Consider the following 16,565-nt stretch of genomic DNA (forward strand, 5'->3'; position numbering starts at 1 on the left):
ACAAAGTAAACAAATGGTTTTCCTCGGAGTACTGATAGTTACAAATAGGCTGGGATGTAGCCTTGGCAGGATTTTGAGCAATTTGCAATTCATTTTATATTTCAGATGTGTCTAGTAATGTCATAAAATAATGTTATAAATTTCAATCAAAGACACAACTATCTGCTTTTATTTTTTCATGATGATTATTGCATTATTCTTATCAGCTTTAACATGTATGTATGAGATTATTATCTTTCATTTTCTTATTTAGGTTATTGATTTTACGCTTTTCTATTTTGGCTTTTTGAAAGTGTTCTTTAGTTTTTGGATTTTGTTTTGTAGTTTTTGATAATTTTGGCAGCATTATATCTAGCAGATAGTTGTGTCTTTGATTGAAATTTATAACATTATTTTAGGATTTTGAGCCCTGGGGGTTATCAGGTACTCATCTGAGGATGGGAGCTGACTTTGTCAGGGCTGAGACAGGATGGCCGACCTCTCAGTATCGGATTCACGAATTACCACCTAGGTTATCTGTATGACTTGGAAGTTCATCATCACATATAGGCCCTACAGGGCATACAGTGGGCCAGTTAAGGATCCATCGCAGGTCTCACCCTCAAAAAGCCAAGTAGTTTTTGATTAAATTGTAAACATTTTGAAAGAATGGACTTCACACATTGGCTCCAACTGATGATGTGATACCAAGAGAAAGAAGATCCTTAGACGACTACGAAAGAAATGAAATGAGACTCTATTCTGTGACCATAACCAGGCCACCAAACTCCAATGCTTGCCAGCAAAGTGCTGGTGATGATAGTACTGTTTATATTTGTATTCTGGAGTTGTGTAATACATGTTTCAGTGCTTGCTAACATGACCAGTAACTCTGCAACAAAGATTATAGAACTAGCATCAAGTAATTGTATGTACTAGCATGCCTTGTTTTAGATTTTGTAAGAGTCGTCAGTGTAAATTCTGAGCCATTCAACTATTTTGGTATGTAGTATTTTCTGCTTTAGGGCCTACTGACTTTGCAAAGTTAACTGTCTTTTATGTTAGCTGGGATAAGAGAATATTATTGACCTTGCTTGAAATATAGGTGTACTACAGTCTTCATCTAGAAGCTCAGTTTTCCTATTTTTGTATACAGGGTGGAAGTGAAACAATCAAAGAGACAATAGGGTACACTTAAATGAATAGAAAACTTATATTACGTTTTGTGGTTAAATGAACGGTTAATTAGAAAATTAAGTTCGAAGTTTCAGCAGTCTGGTAACATTGCCGGTAACACATTCCTCTTTCTTCTCGTAATACAGATGTAAGAGGTCAACGAACTCAGGTCTGTCTCCCTAGGTGAATACCTCCCACCTCCCTCTCTGGCTACAATATTGCAACCTATTGCATCTTTCAGTAGTTTTTAAATTAAATTTATATGAAAACTGTTGAAATACTCCTGAGGAATAAATGATTCTTTATTAGATTTTCTATTGATATTTGACTGCCTCTTTGGTCTATTGGTCAGCATGCTGGCTTACAGATCTGGAGGTCCCGGGTTCGATTCCCGGGCTAGGCTCTCGGTGAATATTAATTAGCCAATCATCAAAATATAAAATACATCAGGACTGTCGCTGGGCAGTAACCTGAACACACGTTTCAGCGGCACATTGTTGACAAGTAACTCCATCTGTGAGCACAACCATAAAGCACTAATAGATGCTATAGAGTTACCAACAACGAAAAAAAAAAGTTATCGAATAAGGGAGTGTTAAACATTTGGAAAAAATTTTTTTTCAGAGAAAACTATAAACTTTCCACCAATATGATATTACACTTTTTTGTCACATGCAACATGAGCTTTTCGCTCTGAAAATCTGCAGGGTTATTTCACTTCCACCCTGTATAATTGCTAAGAATATATTACTTTTTTTATGGTGGATCTGTGTCGTGTAAATTTATCTGAAGTTGGTAACAGTTCTGAAGGCTGAGTGCTGTTGTATCAGAGATCATCTTACCATATGTCTTACAAAGACTTGGTACTGTACCATATACACTGTATCACGATATCAAGTTTCTTATCTGTCAAGATGAATATTTGTTCAGTGATGCATCTTGGCCTGAGTTAAAAATACTTCTTTAAACCATTGGAAAGGCGGAATACGAAAAATAACAAAAAAAGTTTCCTTTCAGTGAAAACGAACTTCCTGAATTATAAGTTAACATTGGTTATCCTTATTCTACACAATGTACCTGTAACAACGTACAAACATGTGTCTTAAGATACACAGATGACATAGGTCTATAGCAGATACGAAATTCTTGCCAATCCTAGAATAGGGATCAGAGTGGAGATACTGCCTTCCATATCAAGTTTCCAAACACATTTCAACAAAAGCTGACTGGTTAGTCACTACTAATCGTAACAGATAACAACTGCTGATAGCTGCAATCTGTGTGTGCCTACAATTGGCGATTAGTTGTACTGCAAGAACAAATCTGTCTTTGGGGTGGAGCCAACATTTCGTAATGGGTGTTTGACGTAGATTGGGCATGTAACATCCTATAATAAAATGCATTGTACTAGGGAAGTAAACAACACATTATATTGTTACAGGTTAGAGGTTAGACGATAACTTCGTTTGTGCATTCATTATAGTTACATTATTAAAAATCATACATTTTATGAGTGATACAGACCATAACATTTATTATGTTATCTTCGTCAAAATTAAAATCATAATCTTCATTTCAAGAATGTTTCAGTTATAAGAATTCTGAGAGTCATATTCACTTGTCACCATTTCTGCATTCACTATCATTTTAAAATGAACTCCTAAGGGACAAAATTCTGGCACATCCGGCGACGCTGATATAACCTCTGCAGTTGCGAGCGTCGTTAAATAAAACATAACATTTAATATTTTAAAATGAATCTAGGAATAAAACAGTCACATGATCAAGATTAGATACATGCAATAATATTGCCGACTTAGCTCTGTGGTAGCATGTCTGCCTCCAGACTGGCTGGTTCGGGATTGATTCCCGGTGGGGTCAGAAATTTTCATGTAAAATTTCTACCTCGGGATTAGGAGAGATGGTGGTGCATAACTTCTAATCACTAGATTTTGCACCAATATGTCTGGGTTAAATCCCAAATCTTTCCGCAGTGCATATGAAGAGACGGCATTTGTCGTCTGTCGGATGGGGATGTTAAACCTGGCAGCCCCCTTCGTGCTACTCAACAAGAGTAGGCTACGTGCCAGCACCAGGTTTCCCCTTCACCCTTCCTCATCTTCATCATCATCACTCATTTCAGACACTACACTTACACATACACTCACCCTAGTACACGAAACATAACTCTCCACAGATACACATGATGTACAGTGTGGCCCGCCGAAGTGGTGTACAACTAGAAAATGGGTCACAGTCCTGTCATCCGCAATATGCTGAACCCAAATCACGTAAAGTGAAGTGGGTAGGCATTGAATACATACATATTGCTAAAGAGGATGGTGAGAATTAAAATATTATAATATACATTGTGAAGTTTGTGACATATGCATAATATTCAAAATACAAGGGAAAGTCAATAAGTTACAAATTTAAATAGTGACCTACATTTTTTAATGAGGTACCTGAAGCTATTACCACTAGATGCTAGTATTGTCGGTGTACACAGAAGTGAAAGAAAAGAAAGAATCAGTGATTGCAAGATGGCGGCACCTCTGCATGAATGTACACTTTGTGACTTGATCCAAGCATTGATGCAAGTTTTGTCTCTGACTAGAAATGATGCACCCAAGATCATCATGTCTGATCATCCAAGCTACCATATTGTCCCCTTCATCAAGTCACTAGCTGTTGCATATTTGCCTCTATGACAATCTCCACTGACTGAAGGACTCATTGTCTGATACTTCTTCACCCTTCAGAGAACTTCTGCATCCTATTATTGTAGATAGCTTGACATGACAGACAGTGCCCACCATATATCGGAGGCATTGCTTTTTGAATATCTTTTGCTGCCAGATTTTTTGCCCAGAAAAATCTCACAACAGAATACTGCTTGACAGTGGTACTTTGGCAGATGTGCCAGCATATGACAACTGCAGCTTCTTTGTTTCACTTGTGCATACATCAATCACTTTGATAATACCGCCAACTAGTGGTGAAGCTTCAGGTATCTTCAAAAAGTAGGTTACTACTTCAATTTGTAACTTAAAGACTCGCCTGTGTATTACAGCAGTCCCTGGCTATTTTGTTGAAAGGAATAAATCTATAAGGTCCAGAGGAGTGAATATTGAACACACAAAAAATAGGAATATATAATAGGCCTATAAAATGCATTCTTGCGATAATGAAAGTATTACAAAAGATATTTTTAGGTTCATTGTCTAAAATATTGGTAAAAATATTTTCAATTTTTAATTAATGCTGTAAATACTTCCCAAAAACAGTGAATTAAAGTATTAAGTTACAGAAGAAAATAAATGTATATGGTTAGTAATTTTGATAAAATAATGTTCAGGTCTTTCCTCCGAACTTTTAGTAACTTACTAATTCTTTAAAAGTGTATGACTAGATGCACTGTTATGAAGGTTGATAATTAAGTATCATCCATACAATAGCCTGGGTTAAGTTCTTATACAAGAGTGCAGCCGTTCAGCTACCCAATCATTCACAGAATAGGAGTGGTAAGCACAATAAGCCTCAGGCTGTAGTGTAAGCCTTTGGGTCCCTCCTCCATACAAGAGAAAAAAAAAGTTCCATGTAAGCACAATAAGCCACAGCTGTGGTGAGTCCATAGCTTAAAGCAGATGAGCCTATAGTGGGGGGAAGGGGCTAGGAGAATGCTCCATGTTTTGCTAAGGGTCTTGTGTATAACTTATGCAGAAATTACATTTACGGTGTTGAACTGCAAACTGGTTACTTATTTTTGTACTTAGTCTCCTAGTTTACGGCGTGGGACTTGTGGTTCGAAGCTACACTTGGGCATGGGTTCGAATCTCGATTGGGCCAATTCTCTTAAGTTTTTTCCGAGATTTTCACCAACCGTAATGCGAATGTCAGGTAATCCCACAGCAAATTCTCATACTCCTGTCTTCAAATAATATTTACCTATCACTAATCCTATTAATGCTAGATAAAGTCGTGATTGATACAGTGTTGTTGAAAAACTGATTAAAATACACGCATTATGTTTTGTCATTTTTATCCTTCTTGTCAGTAATTATAATAAATTTGTTGAAGTAGTCTACTGCAAAAATTATTCGAATTTTATAACAAAAAGTTTGCACATTATCAGTAAAATTGAGAATTGTATTGCAAAATAAGAGTTAAAACTTATAATGTTGCCACTCCGTTTAATAATATACTTTTTTTTTTTTTTTACTGGGTTATGTAGCGTCGATGGAATTGGTGATAGCAAGATGGTATTTGGCGAGATGAGGCCGAGGATTTGCCGTACAGTTGAGAAAACCTCTGAAAAAACTCAATCGGGAATCGAACCCACGCCCGAGCGCAACTCCAGATCATTTAATGATATAATTAGGCCTAGCTTATGAATATCAACGTACTAACGTTTTTCTAAAGTCAGCGAATTTGTTTTACAGTATGCATTTTTCATTTCACTGAAACAGTTTGTATTATTAATTAAGATTAAAAAAAAATCTTGTGCACTATATATCATATTACCTTTCTGTGCAGTGTTACTTGTCAGTACAGACGAACCTCAGTACAGTGATATTTGGAGATTTTTTGTTCTGTCACGTTTATGGTTTTTCAGCTGTGAGAGTGGACAAGAAGAAGCAGGATACTTCCTGCTGTGAAGAAGTAAGATGGCTTTTTCGTCCTCATAACCACTATGCCTACCTTGAAGATTCACCAGGAACTCTTGTATATGTCACTGTAAATGTACGAAGATCGGTAAATCTTAGAATTTACCGGTATAACCTAACATTTACCGTTATAGTACGGTAAAACCCCGAAATATCTTATTAGATATATACATTTTGAACTTTTACCAAGAAATGTTGGTAAATCTCAAGATTTACCGATTGGTAAAATCGTGTTAATTTAATACAAATTTTACATATTTATTTGCAATTCATCTTTTTATTGTTTTAGGATCTATTTAAAAACATAAATAAAAATCACCTCAGTAATTACTGAAATAATTTCTATTTATTTTAAATTGAAGTTATTTTAATATTCTTACATTCCAATATGATTATAATAAACAATATTACATACTGGAAATAGTGAAAAATATTATAATTTTTACCCACTGTCTGTAATAGTATTCAATATAAAAATTAACAAAGCCTTTACCTTCCTTCAAACAGTCTAGATCCACAAATAAAGTAAAACAAACCTTATGAATCTTAATTCTTGTTACAACAAGATTGGCTGTTATGATATTTAGAATTACACAACATGGAAGATGATTTGCACAAGCAATTTTTCTTGAAAACGTTTTTAAACAACTACACTTCTTGAACTCTTGTCCTCCAAGAAAAGATAGTTTGCCAGCCACTTCCCGTACACTAATTTCTTCTTTTCCGACTTCTTCGATGCTGATAAAATTTTCTTTGCACAATGTAAATTGTTTCCTAGTGTACAATGTTGTCAGCTTTGGTACCAAGCTGATAAAAGTCGACATCTTGAATATTTATTACCATTGCTATTATTGATTTTTCGTGAATTTTTGCCCTGTCTACATCCTGTACTGTTTCTCACATTCTGTCCGAATGAAGATTTTGGAATTTTGTTACAAGTGGTTGCTTTCATTTTCTTTGCTTGCATTTCAAAACCTTCTTTGGCAGTCTCTCGGAACTGCTTCACTTTATCGAGCCTGCACACATGTACAACGGTGGCGGCATTCTTCGATCTAGCTTTTACCAGCTCGCATCGGTAAATCCTAAGATTTAACAACAGTTCTTGGTAAAAGTTCAAAATGTGTAAATCTAATAAGATATTTGGGGTTTTACCGCACTATAATGGTAAATGTTAGGTTATACCGGTAAATTCTAAGATTTACCTGTCTTCGTACATTTACGGTAACATAAATATTAGAGAATAAGGTAGTGGTAAAACTTGTACTCCAGGTTTGAGAATGTGGTGCATGGCAGGTTACTTGACATATTGAGGATATGAGGATATATTGTCACGACTCAGCAAACTGAAAGTGTTTGATAAGATAAGATGGCAACTCAAGCTAAAGAAATAATTTAGAAATTCAGAACAAGGAATGTACACAATAAGAGAAGTGAGATAATCAATGAAGCTATTTCAGTGCAGACGAAAGAGAAATATTAATAACAAGAAAGTGTTTGGAAGTGACATATATGTACACAGTGGATATAGATTATTTTATTGGGTTATTTTACTATGCTGTATCAACATCTCAGGTTATTTAGCATCTAAATGAAATGAAGGTGATAATGCCGGTGAAATGAGTCTGGAGTCCAGCACTGATAGTTACCCAGTAATTGCTCATATTGGATTGAGGGAAGACCCCGAAAAAAAACCTCAACCAGGTAACTTGTCCCAATAGGGACTCGAATCCGGGCCACCTGGTTTCACGGTCAGATGTGCGAACCATTACTTCACAGATGTGGACAAGTGACATATATAATGTTAGCTGTATGAAGTGAAAAACCGGTACTTCAGATTATTCAGACTGCAAGTAGAATATCTATGTAATAAAACAATGTAAATGCACCGGAAATAAAATCCTGGCTAGAGACAGATTAAGTAATTAGAAAACTTATTCTAGGTGTGTCCCAAACTGTAGGATCATGGTCTAAGGCATCATGTCTGAACTCCTATTACAAATGAGCGCTGGTTCGGATCCTTAACAGGAAGGAATTTTCTCATGAAATTTCACTCACAAGCAAACGTTCTGATGGGGGTAGATAAAAAAGTTTTTTTTTTCTTCCACCATGTTAATAATGTCAAAAGAAGTGCTTATACAAATTTTGGCCACTCGAACGCAATTACGAGAGCCGTAAAAAATAAGTTCATCAGGGGCCGTTAACAGAAAAAAAAAAATTCATTGGACAAATTTATTGGAACAGACACAGCAATTGTTGAGCTATTTTTAAATATATTTTCCATCGGAATTGAGACATTTCTCATATCGTGAGATTGACAGAGAGAAGTGCAGATGCAGTCAAATGCTGGTTCCAATCTGAGGCAGCTAACTTCTATGACACAAAAATTGATCCCATGGTATGACAAATGTCTTAATTTCAGTGGGGGATATGTTGACAAATAGCGCAAAAATTAATGTATCTGTTTCAATAAATATTTTCATGCAATTGTGCTTTTTTCTATAAACGTCCCCAGGGAAAATCACTTTCTGGACGGTCTCGTAATTGCGGTTGAGTGGCCAAAATTTGTATAAGCACTTCTTATGACATTATTAACATGGTGAAAGAAAAAAATTTAACTTTTTTATCTGCCCCCATCAGAACGTTTGCTTGTCAGTGTAAGGAACCGGTGCTTACCCAGCCTGTGAACCTGTCTATTTCTAAAGTGTACCTCTCTCAGTGGTCCTTTCATCTTAGAGAAAAGGCTGTAGTCGCAGTGACTCCTCCCTAGGAAGTAAGGAAGATACTGTAGATTTTCCCAGTTCCACCTGTTATGTAAATTAACTTGGGCAGCCATGTGACGAGTACCATCATGAAGCACTATGGGATAGGTATTCATAGGGTTGACAGGTCTCCCTTATTTTATGGGTTCTCTCATATTTTACCCAGATTTTCGCCAGTCTCCCATCTCATATATTTGATATTTCTTCTGTAATTAATTTTTTTATTAATTTATTTTTTATTCATTTATTTATTTGTTTTTTATTTACTTACTTATTTACTCATTTATTCATTTGTTTACTTAAATGGTAAATATGAATAGTGCTATGATGCTATGAAAGTTACTCTACATATTTTTAAGTGTAAATTCTCACTAATTTTTAACCTGATTTATAAAGAGAAATTTTATACATCTTGATTACACAACTTTTAACACTGTATCACTTCAGAATATGTATGATAAGAACTTTCTTGTGTTAAATATTATTAACGTACCTTGTTAACATGTTTCGACCTATTTTCGGTCATCTTCGGAACTGCACATCCAACCAAAAAGCCAGAAACTCAACACACTAGAACAATATGAAATATACAGACACACGAAAACACACCCCAACGACATTCTCAACACACAACTCAATTTCAAAACACATACACTCTTTGACTCTACACTTCGAACACACCCACACAGGAAACAAGAGGCGCCAAGACCAACAACGACCAGTTCCGAAGATGACCGAAAATAGGTCGAAACATGTTAACAAGGTACGTTAATAATATTTAACACAAGAAAGTTCTTATCATACATATTCCGAAGAAATTTTAATTGTAAAAGTTTCTGAATGCATACAAAGTATTGATAGTGCTATGAGATTCATTTTAAATTACTTTTGCGTACAGTTACACTGTATATAACATGCTCCTAAAGGTAAAACATGTCGATAATGTCTTGATGTAACGATTTTGGCAATTATTTCCAAAATCTCCCGTATTTTCAGGTTGAAAACCTGGCAACCCTAGGCATTCAAGAGATTTCAGTGCTGCTGGTTCATTGCTGGTTGTAAATAGTGTTTCAAAAAGTGATTGTAATGTGCAGAATCCGCGAGCATTCCAATTGAAACAGAATGAGTGACTAATACATCTTCTTAATCATAATGAGTGGACCCTTTTCATGTCTACATTTTTTTTTGGCCTTAGAGCATTTCTGATAAGTCTTGTCATTACAGTCACAGCATATGGAATATAATTTGAGACTATCTTATATTAAAAATAACACAGATCAGTCTTCACTCTATCTCATACTGTCAGCTTACATTAGTAACTGCTAGAGGAGCTGAATGTCAGTAGTGTTGCCACTAATTTTCGAATGACCTATAAAGAAAGATGCAACTATATTTACACATACATTGCTCCAACTTTACTGTTTTCATGAATGGTGACATATTTAAGTTTTATATAAGTAATATACTTCTTATTCTGTGGTAAAGGCATTCATATTTCGTCTTATTAAAAATGTATTGAATTGAGAAATGTAATAATTGATTTTCATTGATTTTATTTCAGACATCAGCCACAGATCCCGCACTACCTGCAGGTGTGACAGCTTCTGCTATTGGAAGCAACAAAATCGGAGACAGTGTTAATATGCCCACCACTAATGGGAGCAGCAATAGACTCAGCGCCCCTACTACTAATACCAGGAGAACACCAAAGATTAAAGTGACACTTAAGAAGTTGAAAGCACCAAGCACCCAAGAACAGAACGAACGTCATAACTTCCAAACAGATTTCATACACCCAGATGATATAATTCATCACAAAAATGGGAATGTTTATATTAAAAACTTAAAGTGTCGGATGTGTAACTATAAGGCAGCATGGGAAGGTGAAATGGCACGACATGAAGGCAAAGTTCATGGCATACACAGACCAATTAGTGTCAAACAAGCTCCCAAGAAGGTGCCTCGTCCAATTCCTAACTTGATTCCCATACAGAACAAGACGATACCACCTGGGGCTGCTGGTTCATCATTGCCAATCCTAAGAATACCTTCAGTTCGCAATCGATCAAATACATCAGGGGGGAAGTCACAGCAAGTGTCGTCTCCTCAGGAGGAAAGTGGGCTCAGTGAGCGAGATCTCAATGAAATATGTGCCAAATCCTGTCCCAATAGTTCCCTTAAGGATTTTGCATCTCTGATTGGAGGTGAAGATGCGTTCAAAATGCCAGAAGATGAAGAGAATGCCGAAGTACCAAAGAAGTCTTCACCAAAACATGAAGAGGAAGAGGATTTTGATGAGGATGAGGCTGCAGTTAATGATTTTCAGGATCCTCAGTCAGAATCTAAATCAGATTTATCATCATCAATAACTGATTTGACGTTCAAGAAGAAAAATGCCTCATTCTTTGACAAACTGAAAGAAAAGTTGCTTGTTGGTGCTGGTGAATCATGCAACCTGGTGTGTACGTGGTGTGGACACGAGTCCAAGTGTCTGTCAGAATTAGCACGTCATCAGAAGTTACATTCTAGTCCTGGGAACCGAAACGGTGATGGCAATGGTGGTAATGGAGTTGGTGGAATTGTATTGGCTAGTGGTGCCGAGCTGTCTTCAACTAGATGTCAGCATTGTCGTCAACGTTGTAAGACAAGTGCTGACTTGATTATACATCTACAGTCTTGTACAGAGGCTAATAAAAATCACACAACTTCTTCCCCATCACCAGCAGCAGTAGCAGCAGCAACTGAAACTTCAACTACCAAAGAAGAAGAGAAAGCAGGGGAGGTTGAGGATGAAGAAGAAGATGAGAAGTCAAAAGGAGAAGAACCACATCCAATGGAGAATAAAGTGTTTGTTTGGAATAATTTACCACAACCAATGGAAACAGAAAGTGAAGAAGACCATCAGTTGCAGTCACAAACAACGCAACAGCAGCAACAACCACCACAACCACAGATACAGAAACAAGAACAACATGAGCAACAACATCAGGAACAACAAGAGCATCAGCAGAAGCGGTGTTCACCTCTTCAGCAAGTTCTGTTATCTCATCAGCAGGATGACGATAGTCGGGACACATCCGTGCGTAGCAAGTCGCCAATCAGCGAAGGTAGCCTGGTGGGGATTGAAACTGCTCCAGGTTATGGTGCTGTCACAAGCAAGATTCCTTCTGATGCTCCAGAAAATCTCCTTCCTGATGTGGATGCTAAGGCTGCACTCACTGTGAAGAAGGTAATGAAATAATTCTTACTACATTCATACTACGAGTAATTGAAGTGGCTACTCAAAAAAGGGCCCAACTAGCAATTTAAAAAAACATCACAATTTTTCATTTTATTATTCTTCTTTAGAAGGAGCATCTAGTCAGTAGAAAAATAGCCCAGATATAATTATAATTTCGGCAGAAAACACGTAATGAATATCTCGGTTGGTAGAAAAAGGGCCCAATTATTGCTTTTGGGACCTTATTCATACCATATTATTCATTGTTCGAATACATTCTTTTAACACTTATAATCATACCATCAAATACAGTACATAGCACAGGAAAATGGATACAACACTAACATAATAGACATCATAAGAAGACTTGCAAACATATATATTTTGCAACTTACACGTGTATTTTAATTAATTGACAATAAGGGCAGTCATACAAGAATGTCAATGCGTATCATAACCATGTTGGTTTTTAGTATGTTTTATTTTGCATGCCACTAAATATGTTGTGTATTTGTAAGAGATTATGTAGAGATTATTGATATTACTGAAATGTACGTCGTATCTGATGATGTTGGCGTAGTCCAACGAAAACATTCATATGTCTTTTAAACATGTAATGCAAAGGTTTAACACCTTAAACATATGCTGTGAAGTCAATGACTGAAATAAATACTTTTAATGTATCATAAGAAAGACTTAAACACAAACAAGAAAATGCAACACAAACACAAGAACAAAACAAATACATCACACTAACATACGAAAACAAGAACACATACAAAATTGCATCATCATTCAAGAAACTATACAACATTGCATACAGACAGTGGTGGCCGGTGAGGCATTCTGGTGGTGGTGCCAAAAATGAAGAAAGGTTGTACACAAATTACTCTAGTGAAACTGATAATTGCAGCTCACGTTTACATTATATGTTAAATAAAACACATTAATTAAACCAGCTATTTTACCAGGTGTACAGTTAATAATGCATCTATAGTAACAGTTACAATAACATTTATGAAACTATAATAATATAATATATAATATAATATAATATAATATAATATAATATAATATAATATAATATAATATAATATAATATAATATAATATATAATGCAAAACGTTCATAGTATTGTTAGTCAAATACAAATAACTTTTATAACTAGTAAAATTACTGGCAAAAACACACGAGATAAACAGTGATATAGATAATAAACGATCACGTTTGCACTTTATTTAACAGGCTGATGAATCCAAGGCAGCGGCCTGAATAACACATGTTCATGTCCTGCACAGATCTCATGTATCGTTAACAAAAGCATCAATACTATAGCAACAGTGTAGCGATATTTAGTTGCCGGAAAATAAAACCAATATTACACAACATTAACAAACAGTTTTACATAATATGAAAAAATATTTATCTTTCTAAAAAAGAACCATGACTATCACTGCATTCAGTATAGTTAAATGGATAATACTTTACACATTCAACTCCAAGTTATGTGCCTTAGTTTTGAATTGGCAACATTACATTAACATTTGGCGTGGAACTTTAACTTGTGTTTTCGTGCAAGTCTGCGGTTGATGGTTCCCTTCCTGACGTCTCCAACAACCCTGCCATCTAGCGAAATTTCTGCATTACTGTGCTCTAGCGGGCGGAATATTAACTACTGAGTCAAATTGAATTCGGCTCAAAGTCTGCCATAAGAAACGTATATAAACTAGAATCAGTAGCCTTTTGTACAGTGTTATATGGATGTAGGCAGTGCCACACCAAAGTGGCTCCAACGTTCGGAGAAACGCTGCAAGAGTGCGTCCTGATCTGTGTGCGCGCTCGTTCAGATGAAATACAAATAAAATGTGTAGAAATAAACTATTACAACTGCTTTCTAGGATATTACTTTTTGTTTATTTCATTGGCGGTGCCATGGCACACTGGCACTACCCCAAAAGCCGCCCCTGTTTACAGAACACAGAACACACTACAAAAATATCTTAACACACAGACAAGACACACAAATAATCCTATTACCCCACCGGGTAGCAAGAGGATTAAACAGTGTGTGAATGCTAGACTACACCAATATTTAATATTAATATTTTTCTTGAGCAAATAATCTACTTCCAAAACAATTTCAATGTTGTGAGTTGCCAGTGGCATATCGGAAAATTCATCCCATTTCATTACATTCAACTTTAAGAGTCCCTTATTTATTGATGAGTACCAGTACATATCTACAAGTAATATGTTAATTTTATGTATAATGCAGAGTGATATCAGTTTCAGATTACAGCGAAATACTCGACATGAAAAAATAGAATTAAATAAAATAAATATAGTAAATTAGCGATTTCCTAATAAGTTCCACCCCACCATCTGCTTTGTAGGTGATATAAGGGTTACTGTGACGCCATTGAAGTCATTGTTTGCTGTAGATAAGAAATTTAAATATATATGCATCATTAAAATAATATAAACATAATAGTAATATACAAATTATTGAACAATAAAACAATAACTGTAAGTAAGGTGGTTCGATGCTAGGATCTCAGCATACTAATCTCTGCTATAATACACTCAGCTATACTGATTCATAGAAAAAAGCTGTAACTGATGTATAGTCAACAAACCTAATAACAGCACAAATGCATGATTGTGAATAGTTTTAAAAACAGTCGACTCCTTACAGCTATAATTTATTTGTCAAACCCTACAAATTAGTATTAATAATAATATTTCTCAATTTAGTTTTATATTTTTATAACACGAATATAATACGAATATTTATTTTCAATCAATGACTTCACTATTAATATATGTAAGGTGCGAGTCCTTACATTACATGATTTAATATTGTATGAACGTTTTTGTCAGTTTCATACCAACATCATCAGATACAACATTCTATATAGCAATATCATCACTAAGAGGTACATATGTCTCTACAAACCAAAATACAATATATATTAATAAGCATACAATATGATAAAAACATGATAAAAACCAACATAATTAGGACATAAATGTGTCTTTCTTGTGTGACTACCAAATGATTAAAAAGCACATGTGTGATTACAATACTTGTACAAATGTGTTTGGAGGTCTTCACTGATAAAATAATAAAAAAATAAAATGAAATCTGTATACTATATTGTGTGAAGAGATGCATTACAGTCTTTGAACTATGTTAACTGATTTGTTCGTGCCCGTATTCTTGTTTTATCATTACTGTACGTCTTTTCACCTTCTAATGTATGTACGTCATAATATATAGACTGAGGTTGTGCCTTGAGTCTAATTATTCAAAGTTGTTATGGATATCATTTGTATCCGACGATATATTTCAATATTTGGTTGTCTTATGATGCTGATTTGCGGCATATACTTGAACGTGCATTATGAGTGGTGAATGGTAATTACGCTGTATAATATAAGGAAAAGACAGCTTAGATGTATTTTTTATTAATGTGTTGAAAGGTCCTGAAGGAAAACTGCGGGGAATTCCGAATTTTCTGATATGCCATGGTGACAGTTCAAAATATTTAAGCAGTAGGCTTACTATGATCTCGTATTGTGTACATACAGCACGTATTTTTCCTCACAATCCATTCATGCCCAAAGATTTTCTCGTGCTTCTTCAAATATTATACTGTCTTGATACAAATGGAATAAAAGAAGTACAGTTTATTTTTTATATGCTTCCTGATAGAAGTTACATAAGGAAAAGACGACTGACTTAGATGTATTTTTTTGGTATTGAGTTGAAAGGTCCCGAAGGAAAACTATGGGGAATTCTGAATTTTCCGATGTGCCATTGTGACATTTAAAAATATTTAAGCAGTAGGCCTACTATGATGTCGTATTGTGTACATAAGCTGCAATAGGCTTACTATGATCTCGTATTGTGTATATACAGCACGTATTTTTCCTCACAATCCATTCATGCCCAAAGATTTTCTCGTGCTTCTTCAAATATTATACTGTGTCTTGATACAAATGGAATAAAAGAAGCACAGTTTATTTTTTATATGCTTCCTGATAGAAGTTACATAAGGAAAAGACGACTGACTTAGATGTATTTTTTTGGTATTGAGTTGAAAGGTCCTGAAGGAAAACTGTGGGGAATTCTGAATTTTCCGATATGCCATTGTGACAGTTAAAAATATTTAAGCAGTAGGCCTACTATGATGTCGTATTGTGTATATAAGCTGCAGCACGTATTTTTCCTCATAATCCATTCATGCCCACAGATTTTCTCGTGCTTCTTAAAAATTATACTGTGTCTTGATTGGAATGGAATAAAAGAACACAGTTTATTTTTCATATTCTAGCCTACCTGATAGAAGTTTGGAGAAAATATTGCAATTCTGCAGAACTCTATCCTTAGGTGTGTTGAAAATCGTGCATGTATTCACTGATTTTTTAAAACAATTTGTCTACATTGTATAGTCTACTGTTCATATTGTAGTAGGCGTACCTAGTCTCAAGTTGTACCATATTGTTTCATAAATCACAAGATAGAACGCATTATATAAGTTACTAACATAAATTCAACAAAATATTTCGTTACTTATATTTCATTGATAATTTGAGTGTATTGATTTGTGGATGCCTTTAATTATGAAGAAATAATGTTCACTCTGAAAAAAGTTCTTTCTCGTACACAAGAAAATTTGATCAAAATGTCTTTCATTCTTCAATAAATAATTGGTAGTAGTATCTCATTTACATCATGTAATTGCAGAGTCAAGAAAAAAG

The 16,565-nt window shown here is 35.1% G+C and overlaps 1 protein-coding gene across 3 annotated transcripts in view; it reads left to right on the plus strand.

The window, feature by feature from the left end:
- Positions 1-16,565, plus strand: part of LOC138694924 (uncharacterized) — a 102,885-nt gene that overhangs the window by 41,714 nt on the left and 44,606 nt on the right. For all 3 annotated transcript variants that reach the window (XM_069819118.1, XM_069819138.1, XM_069819129.1), the window contains one exon: positions 10,143-11,810. In XM_069819118.1, coding sequence (XP_069675219.1) covers positions 10,143-11,810 — 1,668 coding nt within the window. The remainder of the gene's footprint in view (positions 1-10,142; positions 11,811-16,565) is intronic.

This window comes from Periplaneta americana, chromosome 1 (assembly GCF_040183065.1).
Source record: "Periplaneta americana isolate PAMFEO1 chromosome 1, P.americana_PAMFEO1_priV1, whole genome shotgun sequence".
NCBI classification, from domain to species: domain Eukaryota; kingdom Metazoa; phylum Arthropoda; class Insecta; order Blattodea; family Blattidae; genus Periplaneta; species Periplaneta americana.